The following is a 20,385-nucleotide window of genomic DNA, read 5'->3' as shown; positions in this document are numbered from 1 at the left end:
TTTTTGCACTGTAAATTGACATTGTCATCCGTTTTGTATAGCCTTATTTATTTAACATCATATATCTCTCTTTTGTAAAGTATATTCTCTAGTCTCTGTTTATAGTCTTCTCCCCCTTTTTTTAACGAATCATTCATCTGTATAATATGTTCAAAGTACCTTAGTCATTATGTATACCTTGCTCAGTTTTTTTTAGTGATCTGTAAATACGTCCTATATACTGTATAATAACCTGTACCATACTCATTTATAATATTTATACCTTGCTCTTACTGCCTATTGCACTTCTGGTTGGATGCCAAACTGCATTTCGTTGCCCTGTACTCGTGCATGTGTAATGACAATAAAGTTGAATCTAATCTAATCTAATCTTAAAAGAAAAACTCCGGTTGCGGTGAACAGGTCCTTGCAGTGCCTTTCTTTCAGCTTTCCGTTCTCTGACTCTTCTGTCTATGCTAGTGGCCAGTTCCACTAGTGATGTCAGATCGGAAGGGAGTTCACGTGCTGCAAGCTCATCTTTCAACTGGTCAGATAGTCCTTGGTAGAACCGTTCATGCAGTGCTGGTTCATTCCACCTTGTGTCAGCCGCCAGGGTACGGAACTCGATGGCGTAGTCATCAACGGAATGGGTACCTTGTTTTATGGTTGCCAGGAGATGTGAGGCCTCTCTTTCTGGTCTTGATGGGTCAAACACCTGTCGTAGTTCTTTGGAAAACCGGGAGAACGATGAGCAGCAGGCCGGTCTCCTCTCCCACTCTGCAGTTCCCCACTGGCGTGCCCTTCCGGTGAGTAGGGAGATAACATAAGCAATTTTTGCTTCTTCGGACGGAAAGGCAGACGGCTGCAGAGAAAACTGGATTGAGCATTGGGTAAGAAATGCCCTGCAACTTGAGGCCTCCCCAGAATATCTCTCTGGAGGTGGGATACGAGGTTCCGAAACAGGAGGCAGGTACGCAGGCTGAGGTGCTGAAGCAGAAAATGACAACTGTTTCAGCTGCTGGGTGATTTGCTGAATATCTGCACTGAGCGCAGAAAACTGAGATGAATGTTGAGTCAAAGTGCCTTCGATCCGGGTCTTCCAATCCACAGTCTTTGCGGGGTCCATGATTGGCCAGAACGTACTGTCAGAAGTGTGGAAGGTAGTTAAAGAACCCCAAGATGCAAACTGTACAGATAAGAACAGGTTTATTGTCAGGATGGCGGAACAGGAACAGGTCTTGAGTCTACACATGGGGAAGGGCAGCACGGAGTGGATACTTGAAAGAAAAAGCGAGAACCAGTCACAGTATGAGGATCAGAGAGTGAGTCTTAGATTTACTACTCACTCTCAGGCTGGGCAGATAGCGAGGGCAGCAGGATCTAGGCAGAGTAGACAGTTTGGACGGGACAGGGCAGGGCTGGCTGATTTGGAGGCAGAGCTGGGCAGACAGGCAAACTTGAAGGTTTGAGGAGAACTGAGCTGAGCAGAGCTGGGCAGAGCTGGGCAGAGCTGGGCAGGCAGGCAAACTTGAAGTTAGCAGAGCAGAGCTGAGCCGAACAGGCATAGCAGAGGACTGACAACGTTCTGGCAGAGGGCAGGTGGAGAGCAGAGCAATATAAGGGGGAGAGCGCAGGTGAAAGCAATCAGGTGATTAGTGACAGTCAGAGCTGAGTCAGGAGTGGCAGAGCCCTGACACCCATGTCCTATACACCCTGGAGATCCAAGCACAGCGTCAGTGCAGCAGCACTCTGCCAAAGCCCTCCAACCTTCTGCTGCTTCACTTTACTCACTTCTGTTTGTCCTCAGAAACCAGGATGTCCAACATCTGTCTGAGATGCCAGGAGATGTCCGTCTACCCCACGGGTCGGCTACCATCTAGACCAAGAGACAGATGATCACCATCCACAGATGAGTCCAGCAGATCCACGGTGGGTTCTCTCTGACAGACAGATGTTTGAGTGATCCGTGGAATACTTATGGTAGCTGGGCTGAGAACGCTAGAAAATCCTGAGATCAGAGCATTGATATCAATGAGCAGCTAGCGAGACCAAGCATCATTTGTCTATGAAAATGTGATAGATTTATGGCAAGATTGTGAAAGTCAAGCCTGAAAAGGTATGGACAGAGACAGCATTTAGAATAGAGGAAACCTAAAATAACATTTCAAATAGATGGTGCTTGGACCAAAAAATGTAACCCTAAATTTAAGGGACCAGCAGCTATATGTGTTTATACATCATTTGTTCTGATGTTTGGCTATTTTCTCAGATTTGTCAGCTCCTGAGGCCACAGAGGAACCCACAGGAGTCGGCTTTGATAAAGAGAGTGGAGATCCAGCTCCTGGATTTATCTTTTGCAGGCGGAGATTCTCCTGGCTAGGAGCATTTATTAATTCATTTAGTTTTTATTGTTCTTTTTTTAGCAGTTAATTGTTGATGTTTAGTTTTACTTGTTTGTGATAGTTGTGCTTGCTTTACCATGTTTTATTCAGATTACAGTGATTTGTACATTATTATTTTTATTTAAAACTTTAGCTCTTCTCGAGTTCTTAATGTTGTTTATATGATGGAGTCATGAGGAAAACTTGGACTCAAAAGGCTAATATCAATGTTGCAGCTGGATGGATTTTGAGTTTTATTTAATTAATCTAATATTTATGAGCACTTAAAGAGATGTCCCAGAGGGAACAAGCTGGAAAGACCTCCTGAAACATTGATTTCAGACGACCACGACTGAGTCTCACCGAGAATCAAGAATGAGTTCTAACCAAAGTCAGCTGGGTGATGTCAAAATTGGACCTTTCGTAGTATTTCAAATGTAGTTTAAAAAACACTATACATTAAAAATACCCAATATTTTTAGTGGTAGTACCCTTTGAAGTACTAAGTAGTTCTGTGAAGGAATGGTGATGTACTAAATTGAAACTCAGGAATTAGTCCCACCCACAGTCTGTTCAATTCAGTTCTAATTGTTTCCCCGATACAAATTCAGCCATGTTGGATCCAGACAGCATCAGTAGGCAGTGATCGGTTGGAACTGATCTGCTGAGTCAGCATTTCTACAGGAACCATTCTCACCATTCAGGAGTGAGCGTGTTGGAAATCCACACTCCTTCCATTTGAAAGCGGCTCCACAAAATCTGTCAATCAGTTGCTTCAAATGCTGACGTGAACCCACCTACTTTTACTGAGGCATCTGATTGGTCAACTTGAATGACTTGAATAACAGAAAAAGTATCTTGAATACATGTTAGCATTAGCAAGAACATGTTAAAGGTCTGTACCATGCAAAATCAACTTTATGAGCTTTTCTGTGAACCATAATATATTGTGCACATATAAATAAAGTAGCTTGCATGCCAAAAAAGTGTGAGCAGCCGTGGTGTAAGAGTTTAATAGTAGCTGTGCAAGAGTATAGTAGACTTTGTGTGACAGTATGAATTCTGTTCTCCTATGTTAAACACTGGCTCAGCAACAAGCTACAATTCCAAGTGGTGAAGGAAACCTCAGAGCGGCATGAAGGCACCCCCTCTCTCTGGTGTGTGTCGGCCCAAAGCAGCTGCTTTCCTGCAGGGTCAAAAGTCTCCTAAGGCAGATATGGACTGAGAAATCAACCCATGCACTGATAAGATTGTTCATGAAAGGTGATGTTAGAGCGGTGAGAGGGAAGTACTTTAGACTCACTTCCTTTGAGGTTCTCTTGGACTCGTGCTGCAGAGCTTTGAACTGTCGTGTTCTCCTCAAAAACAAAGATGAAGATTGATTTTGCGCCTTTGGACGTGCCCCTGCAGAGGAGGGTGCAGACCGCCGTGGTCCTGCAGTGGGTCTTCTCCTTCCTCGGTCTGGGTGAGTGTTAGGATTTCAGCGGGAGTGGAGTGACACACCCCGGGGAGTCCAGCTTGAATGATCCTTTTGAGCTCAGGCTGAAATGTGTTTGTTCAGCTGATGTATGTGAAGTGTATGTTTGTAAAACAATCAGGTTCCTCAAGGGACTTTTTTGAAACATTTGCAGGCGATTTATTTACATTTTTCAGTGGATGGAGAACTTTGCCATTATTTTTGTTCACTTCTGAAGGATGTGTTGGAAAAACTGTGAAAATCAAGCTGCCAGCACCATCCAGGAAGGGTTTTTCACTACTTTTAGAAGCAGTTGCAATGGGTTTGGCTGCCAGAACTTCTATCACTTCATGCCAGTTTGGTGTCTTCTCTTCTCCAGCTTTGTTACTTCTAAACGAATCCCTGAACCTGGATTCAGAAAAGAAACCTTCTGAAATGTCACAGGAGACGTTAGGACTGTGTTGGTCAGTGTGAAGGGTCAAGCACCTTTCCCAAGGACCCACGCATGCATACGGTTCCTTGACTGGAGTCCATGCAACATGTTTCCAGTTAGTATTTGACTCTTGTTACTTTTGAGCTGCTGGTTCCACACAATCTGCAGACATCACAGGGATTTCTTTACAAAAATATTTCTCTACACTGAACAAAGAGTTTTTAAGATCATAAACTTCATGAAGAACAACAAACCACGACTATTACGCGATCTTTTAAAGACCTACTCCAATAATCTGTCTTTTTCTAGGACATAGTTTCTGCAGGGCCGTATTAGTTCATCAGAAATTCACCTCTGAGTTGTGGGCAGGACGCCCTTCCTCTCGCAGTTGCTGAGAGCTCTCTGTTTACACGCTCTCCCACTAGCTTACAGCCCCTTACAACCCCAAGCTAACATTAGCTGTTTAACAAAAATGGTGATCAATATCATGTCTATCCAGCCATACAGTTTTGATCCAGATTCCAGCTCAGACCAGGAAAACAAAGACGTTCATGGATCTATGTGTCTGTGAGTGGATGAGTAAGAATGGGGCGGAGCAGGGAGCTTGTGGCCCCGCCCAGTCACAAATAAGCTCCTTTTCAAACAGCATTTTTTGTCTGCTCCTGATTCACAAGAATCTTAATAAAACAACACTCAGAAATATAATTTAGAGCTTAATTTTATTCATATACAGTATGTCTTCCATCATCACAACAAACCTGAGCCAGCGTGGGTTTTTAGACGTCCTCCAGAGAACCTTCAGAAGACCACTTTAAAGATTGAGAAGCCAGTAATAACCATCACAGGACTCATGCAATGAGAACGTGTCCCTGGTGAATCTTTAACTGAAACGTCTTCATGCTAACAGTCCTGAATGCTTTGGGCCCAGTATTAGCTTTCTAACCAGCATGTCACAGGTTTGAGTCCGCTCATAGTCCGATTGCATCAGGAAAAGCAAATAATGCCTAGCTTAACAAAACAGACATGCGTTTGATTGTATCTTTATCTGTTTTCAGCACTGAAGCTAAAAGCGCTTCATGTTTTGGTTCTTACTCCCTGCAGACCTCTCAGATCTGCTGGTTCTGTGGACCACGAGAACCAACGATTAGTTATGTGTAATCTAGCAGTAGTAAACTATTTTAACCCACTGGGACGAACGTGACAGCTGATTTGAAAATGTTTTATTATGAAAGTTTCATTTTTTCCCCCATTTTTACTTTATTTTCTATCATTCTTCGGCTGCCGCTACTTGCTGCTGCCCAAAATGAAGAAACAAAAGAAAAATTGTCAAATAAACTTTAAAAGCCAGAGAAAACATTGCACTTGGGTTCTCCAAGGGTTAAAATCTCTGATGTTCCACGCTCTGGGGAAGGAGTTGAATGAGTGGCAGGTTTTGTTTTAATGAGGCTGAAGCTCACCTCTAACTCTGACACTCACTTGATCTGTGGTCTATTTTACTCTAAAAATATGATCTTCGATTCGGTAATTCTATCCGTCCCTCCAGATCATTTTATTTTATTGTTATTAATGACCCGATGTTATCTTGTGCTCATTTCTAACTTGTATAATTTTGACAAAATATATTTTATGGAGAGTAAAATATTGAAAGTTATTTAAGGTTTAAGTTGATTTATTCTGTAATAATATTCCTGTTTTTTTATTATTCATAATTATGATAAAAAGTTACAGTTTAAGGTTTTAAATTTAGCATTATACTAACTTTTAAACATGGCATTTACTAAGATTTTTTCAGGGTATATATGGAGTTTGCTTAAAATTTCAGCTCCATGCTAGCTGTTTTGGCTAATTTGGCTTTTTAAAAAGTTTTTTTAGACTGCTTTGGAGTTAGGCCAATATTTACACGCTAGCCATTTTGGCTAATTTAAGCTTTTTTCAATTTTTTAGGCTATTTTGGAGTTTAGCTATGTTTTCAGTCAAATGCCATCTGTATTGGCTAACCTAAGTATTTTTCCATAAGTTCTATATTCTAATTTGGGATTTAGATAATATTTTAGTTACTATCAATTTCAGCATCTTCAACTATCAGCACTAGCATCTTCAGCGGCCAAATTCAGCTTACAGCATTCACACTAGCATTATCACAGGTAATGCTATATCTAGTTCATCATTATGTTAAAAGTTTTGGTTTTAAAGTTTTAAAAATATAGTTTTACAGTATTTAATAAATCTCTATCCTGTTCGGCCCGCGTATTAAGGTGTGTTTAGGATTTTAGTTCCTTGTGCGATTGAGTTTGACACTCCTGTCTTCAGAAGTTTCTCCTCTCAGTGCATCCGTTCAGCACAACTTCACCTTCACCCTGAGATTTAAAAAAAAAATCTTCTCCAAAAACTTGATAAAGAATTAGGGAAGGAAGCATTTATGCCTTTTTTCTTGTGTGTGCAGCAGATTTTCTTTGGACATCAATCAAAAGATTGGATCTTATCTCATGGTTTGTGCTGCTCTTCTGCAGGTGCTTGTCATTTCCTGGCTTGATAACAGTTATGCATTTTTTCTCTCGGCCTGCACACGCACAATGCTCTGCCAATGGGCGACATCTAGTGGTTCCTGAACAACATGGCAAAGGATCAGTTGTAGAATGACCTCCTCGTCTCATTTACAGTCATCTTCAAAAAAATACTGAGAACTGAATTTTAATCTAATTAACCCGTTAACACCAGAGCTCCAGTGCGTATGTTCTTTGATGTACTGTTGTTTATTTGTTAACATAATAATTCCAGTAGATGGTGAAGGAGAAAAGCGGCGTGACGCCGCTTTTCTCCTTCACCATCTACTGGAATTATTGTGTTAACGGTTGAAAAGTTACAGTATGTTAAAGATCTTGCATTAAGCATCACTGACGACGCCTCAGGTGTTTAACTGCTAACTGAACGTAGTGTTCATGATCTATTCCAGAGGGAAAATGTACATCCTGAACCACAGAGGTCCAGGAATCAAACCAAGAACTCAGAGTGACATCATTAGATTTATTCCTGTCGTGAGTGTTACACTGACGTGAATGTCTGCATGTCTCTCCTCAGCACCACTCTGCATCTTCCTGTTCTTCTACCTGCTCTTCACCCGCTTCTGGCTGGTCAGTGTGCTGTACGCCACCTGGTGGTACCTTGACTTTGACACTCCTGCGCGCGGAGGCCGCAGGGTGCCCTTCTTATGTGGCCTCGGACTCTGGAACCACATGAGGGATTACTTCCCCATCAAGGTGAGAAACAGAGATTCGGAAGCTGTTGGGTTGTTTGCTGTCCAAAAAAGAAAGTAAAAGGAATTCTTCTTGTCCATGAGAGGTTCAGGCTAGCCATCTAAAAATGGAACATCATCAATAGACCCTTTTCATGTGACGTCACACAAAATGGCGAGTGTGCAAAGTGACTTCTGGTTTACAGCAAAGCTGACAGCTGACAGCAATTTTATGTAAATAATAAGCAGTGCCCTAACAAATTGTAGCCGAAATGTGTACAATATTTACTTTCGTAATGTCCTACCTGGTTGTATTCATTTTCCCTTCTTAGATCATTCATAAATCAGAGTTCAATTGTCAGTAATCCTGTCTGCAGTCAGAACAGAAGCTTAGCTGATCCACAAATTCCTCTGGATGATATTAAACCTGTCGTGGATTATTTCTCTCTGACAACCCGGTTAAAGTTAGACAAAGGTTACAGGTTGTTCATTGAATGCTGCTTGTTTAATTATGAAGGTAATTATGATTTTATTCTTTTAATCTGTACTAATGCTAACATTAGCATTAGCTTTGTCTATGAGACGTGGAGCTGCAGAAGATCTTTTCTGTCTAAATTTCCGTTCTCACATAATCCTTGTAAACAGATCAAAACTCAGACGATTCCAGCGTGTCTGACATTAAAGTCAAACTTCTTCCTGTTGTAATGTTTTCTACTGCGGTCAGTGAGCTGCTGTTAGCTCAGCCGTGGTTCTAACATCATTCCTCTTTGATTTTGATCAGAACTGTGTCTGATCTGCAGGAAAATAAACGTAAAAAAATGATTAAATTAATTGAAACTGTTGACAAAAATATGAAAGTGACTATTTCCTCATAATGTTATACACTAAGTTCAGCCAGAGATTCTTTTTTTTACCTGCTGCTCTTATTTTGAAAGCTTAAACTACGTGGTTCCATAGCTGCTCTGAACATTTTGACTGAACCAAACCATTCCTGTTTTTACATTATCCCCTAAAATATCTGTACATATACATTTATCATGGGAAGAGATTAAAATGTGTAGACAATGCAGAGATGTGCATCTTTACTGAAGGTATTAAATGTGAACAACATGAATTTCTATCAACTTTTGTGCTGATCGCACTTAAAACACGTGTGAATAACATCAACCAAAATAGAACCAGTTAGAATAAAATCTACCCAAATGAAAGGTTGATATTTACAATAAAACCTCAAATATTGGAGGATTAGTCAAATTTGTATTTTGATTTGTGAACGATCTAGGAGAGTAAATGAAGATACAGTTCAGCAGAACATTCATGAAATAAATATTGTACATTTTCTGTTGAAATTGATCTGGTTACCTTTTATTATTTGCATAAAATTGTGTCAAACAGCGTTCAGCTCTAAGCTTTGCTGTTCTAAACCTGAACACCAGAAGTAACTATTCACTTTTTCGACTCTGTCGCCATTTTGTCTGATATGACCATGAAAAAGGTCAATTCATTTGATCTAGTTTCTGATCTCCAGCCTCTCACAATCAAAGATACCTTATCTCTGCTCCGAGCAGCACATGAGCTCCAGTAAACAACAAAACTTTGTTTTATTTTTCTTGAAATAAGTCTGTCCTCAGTTTGCCCACCACTGAAAACCATCGCGTGGATTCCACTCGTCGACAGCTGATCAAAGCATCTTTATTATGGACAGAAGCAATGAAATGAACCCTGACTGATTTACATTTAGGAAAACATTTCTTTCTTCGTTTTCTGTCAAACGTTAAACATCAGCCTGGCTGAGATTGATCGCTGTACTCTGACTGAAAATATTTGCTTGGCTTCTCCGGGTGACATGCGTCATCTTGAAAGATGAAAGGTCCAGGATGATGGCAAACAAGGCGGTTGAAGTAACATGTTTTTGAGTCAGACAACACCAGCTGCCACTCAAAAGAGAGAAATATTTTGATTGTTTTCATCTTTATTCTTTCTAGAATGTATTTGAATACATCCATGGTCCAGCATTAGATGGCGAAATGATGCGAATCCAGTGTTTGTGTTCTTTGATTTACTGTCATTTTTAAATTGTTAACACGATCAACATCATTCTAGTAAATTGTGAAGGAGATTCACAATTTACTAGAATGATGTTGATTGTGCTAAAGGTTATAAAGTTACAATATGCTAAAGGGTTAACAGAACCTCATTATGAAAGGTTGTTCACAGGCGGTTTTGCAAAAATAAAACCCAGAATATTCTCTAAAACATCAGAGACCCCTGACAGTTTTTGTAGACTGATTGATATTCTCTGATTCAGTGATCTCACCACGTGTTGCTGCAGTCAAGAGACACTTCAGAGTTCAAAGACATGAAATCTGCAGCACAAAAGTTTCCACTGTAGCACCACAGCTAGGAGCTGGCATCTCAACAGCATGCCAGAAAAATCCATTTCACCCTGAAGATGAAGAGAGGTTTGTTTGGAAAGGTTAGCTCCAGACTCAGATAAAGAAAGTCATCTGTGTCTGTGTCCCTCTTCTGGACATCAGCAGGTAGTGCCTCACCGTCACTCCGTCAGCAATGAATCCATCTTTTAGTCTCTCATTAAATCTTATATTTGAAGAAATAACCACATCGTTTTTACAAAAAGTCCAACTTTCTCTGACTAAGTCTCCTAGATTCATGGATAAACGGTGTGTCCCGGGGCCAGACCTTGGACTGTGCTGATAAGACTGAGAGTAGCAACAAAAACACGAGTTCAATAACATGACGGCAGCAAAGAAACGTGTCAATGTATATGTATCTGACAGTAAAAGAGCTGGAATTGTAGATAAACAAAACTGAATCATATTTTAAATATCAAAAGAGTAATGTCTTTTTTGATTTTAGGTTTAATACCTAAATTATTATTCCAGAAAAGAAGAAAAGCAAAGAAAATCCAAATCATTCAACTAAAATTTCCCCTTTGTGATTTTGAGCTTTTTCCCAAAATAAATGGCTCGATCTCAGGGGTGTCAAACCCAAACACACCTTAGGTCGCGGGCTGAACAGGATAAACATTTATTGAACACTCTAAAACTATATTTTTTAAAAAATTTAAACCGTCACTTTACCATAATTATGAACTAGATATACAGCATTACCTGTGATAATGATAGTGTGAATGCTGTAAGCTGAATTTAGCTACTGAAGATGCTAACTGAAATCAATGAAGCAAATAGCTGAAAACACTGAAGCTGATAGCTAGGCAAAATATTAGCTTAATGGCAAATTAGCCTAAAAAAAAAAAGCCTAAATTTAGCCAAAACAGCTAGCATGTAGCTGAAATATTAGATAAACTCCAACACAACCAAATAAATCTTAGTAAATGCTAAAATAGTCTAGAAGGCTAGCAGAATGTCATTGTTTAAACTTTTAAAACTGCAACTTTTTAACATAATTATGAATAATAAAAGGCAGAAATATTATTCCAGAATATATCAAGTTAAACCTTCAGTAACTTAAAATATTTTAGTCTCGATAAAAATATATTTTGTCAAAATTATACAAGTTAGAAATGAGAACATCAGGCCATTAATAACAATAAAATAAAATGATCTGGAGGGCCGGATCCGGCCCCTGGGCCTTAACTTTGGCACATGTGGTCTATCTGTACTGTTCTGACACCGCAGATTTATTAACACAGTTCTCTTATAAAGTCAGTAAACTTCTTAGCATCCTTTTTTCAAGCAGTAATGGTTAGAAAATATTTTCCCTGGAGTCTCTTCCTGCTTTAAAGCCATCGAGTGTGAAGTGGATCACATCCTGCACCATCTGACTTGAAGCCACATGGAGCCTTTCACAAAGACTCCATGCATGCATGCAGAAGGAGAAGCAGTGAGCCTAATTATCCTCCGTGGCATGACTTTTCCCACAATGTCTATTCACATCATCAGCGATAACCTACGTGTTCAAAACAAATATGCATGAAGCTACAGCGCTGTGCAAATGTGTGTACACTTAGAGCGAGGGAAAAAGCTGGACGTTCTGACATAACAACGGTCTGATAGAGGATGGCCACTGGAAAAGCAGCAGGAGGGGAAGAAAATGTGCTCCCAACTGATCACAAAGCAGAAGAACAGCTCACTGTGGCTCTAAGGGATGTTGTTCAAGCTAACAAACATCAACAATATTGAATGCAATAAGACAATTCACAATCAGATCAATCAGATCTGAACCTGGAGATCCATCCATCCATGAACACTCTAAATCCCTTTCAGGGCCATTGGGCTGCTGGAGCCTATCCATGCTCTGTTGGGCAAAGGCGGGGTACACCCTGAACAGGTCAGCGGTCAGTTCCAAGGTGCAGAAGAGGTGTTTTGAGATGAATCTTTTCAAAATAAGTCAGAGCCATTAAATGAGAACCGGACTGAGGGAGTGTGAACTCATCCAATGTTTTACTTCAGACTCCAACCAAACAGAGTTCGCGCCATGTTTTTGCGACATGGACCCCACCATGCTGGAACCAGAACATCAGTAAGCTATGATTGGCCCAAATTGGTCTGAGCCAATGTTCATATGGCAACCACTCCAGCCAATCACTAATGAGCTTGTTGGAAGGCCACACCCCCACCATTTGAGAACACATTTTATTGAGGCATTTGATTGACCAGTTCATATAACTTGAACTGCAGCAAAATATAATAAAGTAAGAGAATTATCAAGAAGATGTAAAATGAGGTATCAGATCACAAATGGTTCTCCTGACTGAGTAATTGTTGATTTCTCTATAGAAATCTATAGGATTTTGGCTTTTTGGGACCAGCAGGTACTTCCTGTTTAGAACGCCAGGTGGGAGGGGTCGATCAGTCCAGTTCTCTTATTAAGTCAATGATCTGAGTACGTGTCAAATGACTCATTTCGTTTGACCTTTATCCCACAAAGCCCCACAGTTCAAATGTGTCCTTTGTTTTCCCAGTCTTTCTGAATGGTGAGAGTGTGAGGGCGTATCCACCTCAGATACTTCTGACAAACTGAAGAACATCAAAACAGAAACATAGCAGGAACCACTTCAATCCCTCGATGAAGCCAAAAACACAAACTAAGATAATAAGATGTGACAACGACCTCGCACAAAAGGCAGAAACGGGACTTCCTGTTCGAGACAGGTTGGAAAACAGACGTCTGGAGCCAGGTCGGTTCAGTTCAATATATTTGCTTCTTCTTTAGGCGAGCAGTTCAGGCCCCTCTGAGTCCATGATGAGACGGCTTCACAGCAAACAGAGTCGTGTCTATAAACGTTTTCTGTGTGGTTAACCGTAGTCACTGAGACACCTTATTATTAATATTTTGAATCATGTCTGAGATTGAAAGTGTGCTTAGATGATCTAAAGTTAGTGGAGCCTTTATCCAAAACAGCCACCAGTACAGAACTCTGAGAGAGCTGGTCTCAAATCAGTGCAAACCACTGAGGACCAGTTTTTTTAAGTGACTACAGTGCAGCATTCAAAATGTCAGCCAGAGAGCTGCAGGTAAATGCGGGCTCTGGAGTTCTGCTGGAAAAACAAATTCCCTCTGGCACCAGCAACCTTGGCCCAGAAAAAACAAATCCTCCAAGAAAGGTCAAAGACTTGGTGCAAGTAACAGCACGCTCCAGCTTTTATTGCTGTGCGTTTGCATCAGCAGGGCAATGACCAGCGCCTTATTGATTTACTGGCTGATACCGGAGAGAAAAAAGGCAAATGAAACAGTTTAAATCAGACTTTGAGCAAACTTGTCTTCTGTGCTGCTGTGGAGCTTTAATCAGAATACTCTGCAAAAGAAGATTTTCTTCAGGAATGTTGTGAAAAGTGAAGAAAATTAAGGAAGATGTACAAATGTTACTGCAACTTCAGTTTAAGAGCACAAGGATATTTTATTTGTACCTCCAGATATCTCATGAGCAGGGTCACTAATTTTAAAATGAAAAATCAGATGTGCAGTGACCATAACAAAGCCACGGCGTGGAGGACAGCACAGAACTGTCACAGAGTGAAAGCTTGTCTGAACCTTCAGGGTAAACAAAGATAAATGATTAGAATTGATCAAAGAAATAAACAAAGTATGTTACTGTTTCCTTTTTGAGTCACAAGGTTATCTTCACTTCAACAATAGTCACCAGTTGCAGTAAAGTGTTTAACTCCAGGAGTTGTGCGCTCGTGGATCAGAGTGAATGCAGACCGCTGTCCGGCTGGTTCGGTGTCCTTCCACCAGAAAGGGGTCATGCAGTCAAGCCGTGTTGAAACTGCAGCATTAAGGCACGTGTCAGGACTGCAGCTGACCGCATGGAGACAGAGAGCGCAACCTTTGATTGCTTCATTTGGTCGTAGGGCTAGGCGAAAAGGAATTTTTCATATCTCGATATAGTTTATTTCATATTGTGCGATAACAATATATATCAGAATATAAACCAAATCAAATCTGAACTCTCTGCAGCTCAAAAAAGAAATGTGTAAACATAAGTAGGTTGATTAGATTTGAATATGTATTTCCTGTCATACTTTCAACATAACAGATGCGCTGAAAGTCATGTAACCATTTTTTTGTAGTTTTTTTATACATACATATGCTTTTGTATACATATATATGTCTATAGATAGATAGATAGATAGATAGATAGATAGATAGATAGATAGATAGATAGATAGATAGATAGATAGATAGAGTGATAGATAGAGTGATGGAACGATAGAATGAGCAATAGATAGATAGGTAGGTAGGTAGATAGTTATAAGCTCTACAAGCCGCTTTTCTCCTTCAGAATCTGCTGGAATTCTTTTGACCGTGTTAACGGTTAAAAAGTTACAGTACGTTAAAGATTGTTTTGTTTAGGCGTCACCGACGATGCCTCAGGTGTGAAAGGGTGTTACTGAAGACCCACTTCAGTAAAAATTGTGTTTTGAGGATGTTCTTGTGGCATTTTTCTGATTATGGAGGATGTTTATATAGAAAATTAACCTTAAAATTGCATTTCTCAGTATTTCTTTATTTGAAATCTTATGAATCAGGAGCAACTAAACATGCCGTTTGAAAAGGAGCTTCTCTGTGACATATACACTAGTGTCTCACCAGCGGAGAGGGGAAGGGGGGTGGAGTTGCTTTGGGCCAGGATTGCTCTTCAGAAACTATGTTCTGAAAAATAAAAGTTCCTTTGATTTTGGCTAAAAACGGCTTAATCATAATGAAATGACCACGGGTAAAGCTTTAACAATGGATCAAAACAAGATTGAGGTGAGGCTAAAGTTTGCTTCAAATAAATGTCAGCTTTTGCTAAAACATAGATGTTTGTGTTGTTAAAAATGTTTCTTATAAATTCTGTACTTTATCCACAACCAAACCATAGTTTATGTATTTACAAATTGAGAAAAAAATGTGCATCTCTGATAGTGTGTGGGGGCTGGGCCAACGTAGTTTGGGGCCCCCTGGTCTAAAGGACAGTATGGTATCAAGAATTACCCCCAGTGGTTTTCCCTTCCCCTTCTTTGTCAAAGGGACGTTTTTAATGGAAGAACAGTGGGTTTGTCTGCCGTAATGTAGGCAGACTAGAGACTAGTTTAACAACAGTTAAGATATTAGATAGACAGAAGCCCATTTTAACCCCCATAACATGAACTGAGACCAGTGTTGGGCCTCTTGTCTGTTTGCATCATGAAAGTCCTGAAACATCACACTGTTTTCCTGAAGACCAATGACCTGACCCTCTGCTCTCTTTCTTCTAGTTAGTTAAGACGGCTGATTTGGACCCAAAACACAACTACATCCTGGGCTTTCACCCGCACGGTGTGCTGGTGGCAGGAGCCTTCACCAACTTCTGCACCTACGCCACAGGCTTCCAGAAGTTGTTTCCGGGCCTCACCTCCTACCTGCTCATGCTGCCACTGTGGTTCAGAGCTCCTTTCTTCAGAGACTACGTCATGTGTGGAGGTGTGGAACGCTTTGGAGGGCATGCACGGCACACATCCAGAATTCCTCTCAACAGTCTCTAGACCAGGGGTCTCAAACTCACTTTACCTTGGGACCACTGAAGGTGGAGTCTGGCTGAGGCTGGGTCGTATGGGGTTCCATTGGAGCCAAAAATATGTCTTTACATCTACTGCCTATGTCTATCGAACAAGTTTATTGAACATTTGTTCATGTCTATGTTCTTCTAAGCAATACCTTCTGTGAAACGACATGAGCTAACCATGCTAGCGACTGTTGGGTTTTGCAAAGTTTTAGGCAAAAGTTGAAACATCATAAAGCAAATACAAAGCTATCATCAAAGACGCGAGGACACGCAGAAGATATTGTTTAGTAGACATTGAACTTCATATTAAGGCGGGGCTGCAAATGGCCCGTGGGCCGCCAGTCTGAGACCACTGCTCTAGACCATTCTGCACTTTGGTTTTAGAGATTTGAGATCTTCCCAAGCAATTACATAACTAAGAAATGAATACAAAAAACATGTAATCAACAAGACACCAGGTTTTTCATAATACTATGAAGCTTCAGTAAAAGACCTTGACTTCAGAAATTACAAAAATGTATTCTTACCATTGCAGATTCACCTTTTGTGTGAAGCTAAGTTCATACCAGTCATTTAATGTGTTTTTAAATGAGCGTTTATCTCATGGTGTTCACACTGGTCAAGCAGGAAAGGGCTTTTATTTGTTTTTCTTTATTTACTGTTTACTAGTGGATGTCTGTCACCTACAGCTGGAAGAGTTTTGGTGTGAAATGTAATGTCAAAGCAGTTCAAATCGAGTCAATCTACTCTAGGTTTTTAATTTCACAGCTCTGTTCCCACACCTGAAGGACTTGGTGTCATAGAATTCTGGATGGACACACTGCACCTTTGTAAAACACATACTCTGGTTTCAATGTTACAGGTCTGATTCCTTCAGACAAAGAGAGTGCGAGCTATCCTCTTCGCCAAAAGCGTGGTGGAAATGCTGTCGTCATTGCGGTTGGTGGAGCTCCAGAAGCTCTTGATGCTCATCCTGGGACATTCAACGTGCTCTTAGCTAATAAGAAAGGCTTCATCAAAATGGCCATGGAGTATGGGTAAGAGGACGTAGCCTGAGGGCCATGACTGTGTCTGCTCTTTCTAATTCTCAGAAGTTGTTCTGTTTGTTGAAACAACACTGTCATTCATTCTACGTCAAGCTTCTCAGACCTTCAGCTTGGCCTCTCAACAAATGGATTTATCTAAGCTATTCGTGGCAAATTTGAGCATAGAGAAAGTTTCTCATTACACAATCATTCCAGAGAATCCCATTCTCAATTCTTCTTTTTATTTGACTTTTTCTAGAGCTCATCTGGTACCTGTCTTCTCCTTTGGAGAGAATGAGGTTTATGATCAAGTTGAAAACCCACAAGGAACCTGGCTCCGATGGATACAGGATCACCTGCAAAGGATAATGGGTATCTCCCTGCCACTGTTCCATGCACGTGGCATTTTCCAGTACTCTTTTGGTCTCATCCCCTACAGACGACCTATCACGACAGTGGGTATGTAGGAAGGTCGGCCCGTCCAGACCATCTGAAGGGTTTCAGAACAAAAAGGTCTTGGTCACATTGGCCCTCACGGGTGGATTCGGACTGCCTGCGGGTCCACAGTGGGCAAACCTGTAGAGCAGGTGTCAAAGTCAAAGCTCCGGGTAATTCTGTCCGGCCCTCCAGATCATTTAATTTTATTGTTATTAATGGCCCGATGTTACCTTGTGCTTATTTCTAATTTGTATAACTTTAATTAAACATATTTTTATGGAGAGTAAAATATTGAAAGTTATTTAACTCTTTAAAACTGGAGCTCCAGTGTTTATGTTCCTTGATTTCTTGTAACTTTTCAACCGTAAACATGATAATTCCAGCAGATTCTCTTATCGTGTTACTGGTTGAACAGTTACAGTATGTTAAAGATTTTGTGTTTACCGGTGACACCAAAGGGGTTCATTAGATGCTGTGTTCCATCCTGTAGAACAGGGGTGTCAAAGTCAATCACACAAGGGCCCAAAATCCAGAACACACCTTAGGTCTCGGGCCGAACAGGATAAACATTTATTGAACATTCTAAAACTACATTTTTAAAACTGTAACTTTTTAACAGAATGATGAACTAGATATATAGTATTACCTGTGATAATGCTAGAGTGAATGCTGTAAGCTGAATTTGGCAGCTGAAAATTATAGTGCTGATAGCTGAAGATGCTGAAATTGATTGCTAAAAACGCAGAAGCTGATAGCTGAACTCACTGAAGCTGATAGCCAGCTAAAGTATTAGCTATATGCCAAATTAGCCGAAAAGCAAAACAAAAAACAAACAAATTAGCCGAAAAACTAAAAAAAAAAAGAAAAAAAAAAAAACTTAGGTTAGTCAAAAGAGATAGCATGTTGCTGAAAAATAGCTAAATTTCAAAATAGCCTAAAAAAACGAAAAAAAAACCTTAAATTAGCCAAAACGGCTAGCGTGTAAATATTAGCCTAAGTCCAAAAGAGCCTAAAAAACCTTTAAAAAAGACTACATTTGCCAAAATAGTTAGCATGGAGCTGAAATATTATCGTGTTAACGATTGAAAAGTTACAGTGTGTTAAAGATTTTGTTTTTAAGCATCACCGGCGATGCCTCTGGTGGTAAAGGGTTAAGGTGTAAGTTGATTTATTCTGGAATAATTTTCTTGCCTGTTTTCATTCATAGTTATGTTAAAAGGTTAAGTTTTTAAAGTTTTAAAAATGTAGTTTTAGAGTGTTCAATAAATGTTTATCCTGTTCGGCCCGCGATCTAAGGTGTGTTCAGGATTTTGGCCCCTTGTGAGATTGAGTTTGACACTCCTGCTTTAGAGGAAGAATAAGCAGGAAATATCAAGATCGTAGACTGCTCAGAGAGCCTGTAGAGAAAATGTTTTTCTACCAAACCTCTGGAGGACATGAGCTAGTATCCAGTAGCAACAGTCCAGTGTGGACACTCTTGGTTCTTGAACGTGCATCACATGCTGGAGTAAACGCTGCATAAGCAAGGGGGAAGCAGGTAAGACACAGGCAGCCCTAACCCTGACCCCCGCATGGGTTCATGTGACCAAGGCCTAAAGTGAACACGGTGTTTTTGTAATTAGTAACCTTATAAAGAGTTGAACAGAAACACACACTGCAACACTGATTCCCTCATCAGTGCGGCAGGTCATGACAGCGCTGGAACTCAGAGTTCTGCTCTTCTCTGCAGTTGGTCGTCCAATAAAGGTGGAGAAAAAACAGAAGCCCACACCTGAGGACCTGGACGCCCTCCATCAGCTGTACATGGAGGAACTCAGCGAGCTGTTTGAGGAACACAAAGGCCGCTTCGGCGTGGACAAGAACACACACCTGAACTTTGTGTAATCAGGAGCGGCAGAAATGAGATCTCTATTTATTTGTAGAAGTTCTGCTGTTGGAAGTTCAAATGTTTCCATTCTCTTTTGACATCTGAGTTTGTGCTGCAAGAACTTTATAATCAGATTAAAATATGAATTTGTTTTACATGTAATTACTGTCAGATTATTCTGTTTTATAAAGCAGAGCATCAAAAGACAGAAAATCCATATTTTAACTTGAATGAAAATTTAATTATTTCTGAACTTCTGAAAATCATTTAATAAAAGACCTTTAAACAGTCAAACATCTCACATGTTTTTGGATGAATGTGTTAAGACTGATCAGTTTAGAAGTTTATGTCTTAACATATTTAGGAGACTCCTCCCACTGATTTAAACTATTTGAACTGATTTTCGTGAAACCCGTCAGATTTACTCAGCAGAAAAAGATGACTTCACATCTTCATCAAAACATCGCATCATATTCTTCCAACATTTATGAACTTTACTTCACTCTATCCATCCGTCTGTCCTCCATCCATCATTTACAAACAGTTGAAGGACGGTGTATATAAAACGTTTTGTACATCCTGTACTACAGACAATCAATGGCCGTCAATAAGCACTTCACTGATCAGCTCAGATTTCCTTTTGATGTCCCAACAACAGTGACATTAACTATTTTTATCTAATCACTGCTGACTTTACACTTGCTACTACTAGTTTTGAGTTGATCATACATGACAGGGTGTCTTTCATTTTGAAAGGAACTCACATGAACTGTCAAAAGTTTAAAAAAAGAGGCTATTTTCTTTTAAAGTTTGTGTTTTATTCATGCAAAATGAACAACAGTTCAGTTACGTTTTTTATTATACTAAGAGTAGCACAAATACAAATCAGTGTCTTATTTTCTTAAAGGGCTAGTGAAGACTTTGTGGCTTCTACTGGGTTGTAGTCAGTGAGAAGCTCTGTTTCAGAGCTGAAGGTCACTGGTTTAAGACCTACGACCTTAAAGATTTTGTGGGGATTGGGATCAGGGATGTGATTGTGTTAACTTCTTCCACCTGGTGTCCTTCCTCCGATTGGACCTGTACTTGTCCCTCCTATGTAAGTCTGCGTTTCTCCTGCCAACACTGCCAGATCGTCTTGTGTGCTCTCGAGAGTCACGAGCCCTCTAGCCTTCTCAGCAGCAATTTGTGTGGAATAAAATCACATCCATTTGGAGGGATTCTGTGTCCTGCGTTTGTGTCCGCGCCCAGATCCCGACAGATTTTATATCATCTTTATATAGCGACCTAACAACTGGTTAAAGACCGTTGCTGAATCAATGAAACAGTTTACAAAATGATCAGACATTGCAAAAATCTAATCTGAATTGTGCAAGGCACTGCACTTTATAAAATGGTGTCAAAGCTTAAGGTTGGATCTATCTAAAACGGTTAAAAAAAGGATTTTGTCTCATCATTATGTCATTATACAACGTTTACTCAAAGGATTTTACTTTTTTCTTTTCCTTCAGTCATTGAAGTCCCACTCCCATCATCTTTTGATCTAAGTCTTCCCAGTGGAAATTT

At 40.2% G+C, this 20,385-nt stretch overlaps 1 protein-coding gene and 1 long non-coding RNA gene across 2 annotated transcripts; both read left to right on the top strand.

Moving 5' to 3' along the window:
- Positions 1 to 1,640: 1,640 nt before the first annotated feature.
- LOC112139682 lies at positions 1,641 to 3,262 on the top strand. Its single transcript, XR_002918040.2, has 3 exons — positions 1,641 to 1,711; positions 1,787 to 1,908; positions 2,249 to 3,262. It is a non-coding gene; the product is annotated as an uncharacterized LOC112139682 (long non-coding RNA).
- A 315-nt stretch (positions 3,263 to 3,577) lies between these two features.
- Positions 3,578 to 19,116, top strand: mogat2 (monoacylglycerol O-acyltransferase 2). The gene is made up of 6 exons (XM_024266105.2): positions 3,578 to 3,825; positions 7,328 to 7,506; positions 15,206 to 15,410; positions 16,355 to 16,529; positions 16,777 to 16,976; positions 18,685 to 19,116. Exons 1-6 carry the CDS (start codon positions 3,732 to 3,734, stop codon positions 18,837 to 18,839), a joined length of 1,008 nt encoding a protein of 335 aa, XP_024121873.1. The 5' UTR covers positions 3,578 to 3,731; the 3' UTR covers positions 18,840 to 19,116.
- Positions 19,117 to 20,385: the final 1,269 nt, after the last annotated feature.

Source organism: Oryzias melastigma, linkage group LG14 (assembly GCF_002922805.2).
Source record: "Oryzias melastigma strain HK-1 linkage group LG14, ASM292280v2, whole genome shotgun sequence".
In the NCBI taxonomy this organism is placed as follows: Eukaryota; Metazoa; Chordata; class Actinopteri; order Beloniformes; family Adrianichthyidae; genus Oryzias; species Oryzias melastigma.
This window is presented reverse-complemented; position numbering and strand designations above follow the sequence as displayed.

Bases quoted from the DNA above. Each gene is read 5' to 3' on its own strand.
- mogat2 (XM_024266105.2), top strand. From the start codon at position 3,732: ATGAAGATTGATTTTGCGCCTTTGGACGTGCCCCTGCAGAGGAGGGTG. The intron at 15,411-16,354 runs GTGTGGAACGCT...TCAATGTTACAG, and splicing joins AGACTACGTCATGTGTGGAG to GTCTGATTCCTTCAGACAAA. The intron at 16,977-18,684 runs GTATGTAGGAAG...TCTTCTCTGCAG, and splicing joins ACGACCTATCACGACAGTGG to TTGGTCGTCCAATAAAGGTG.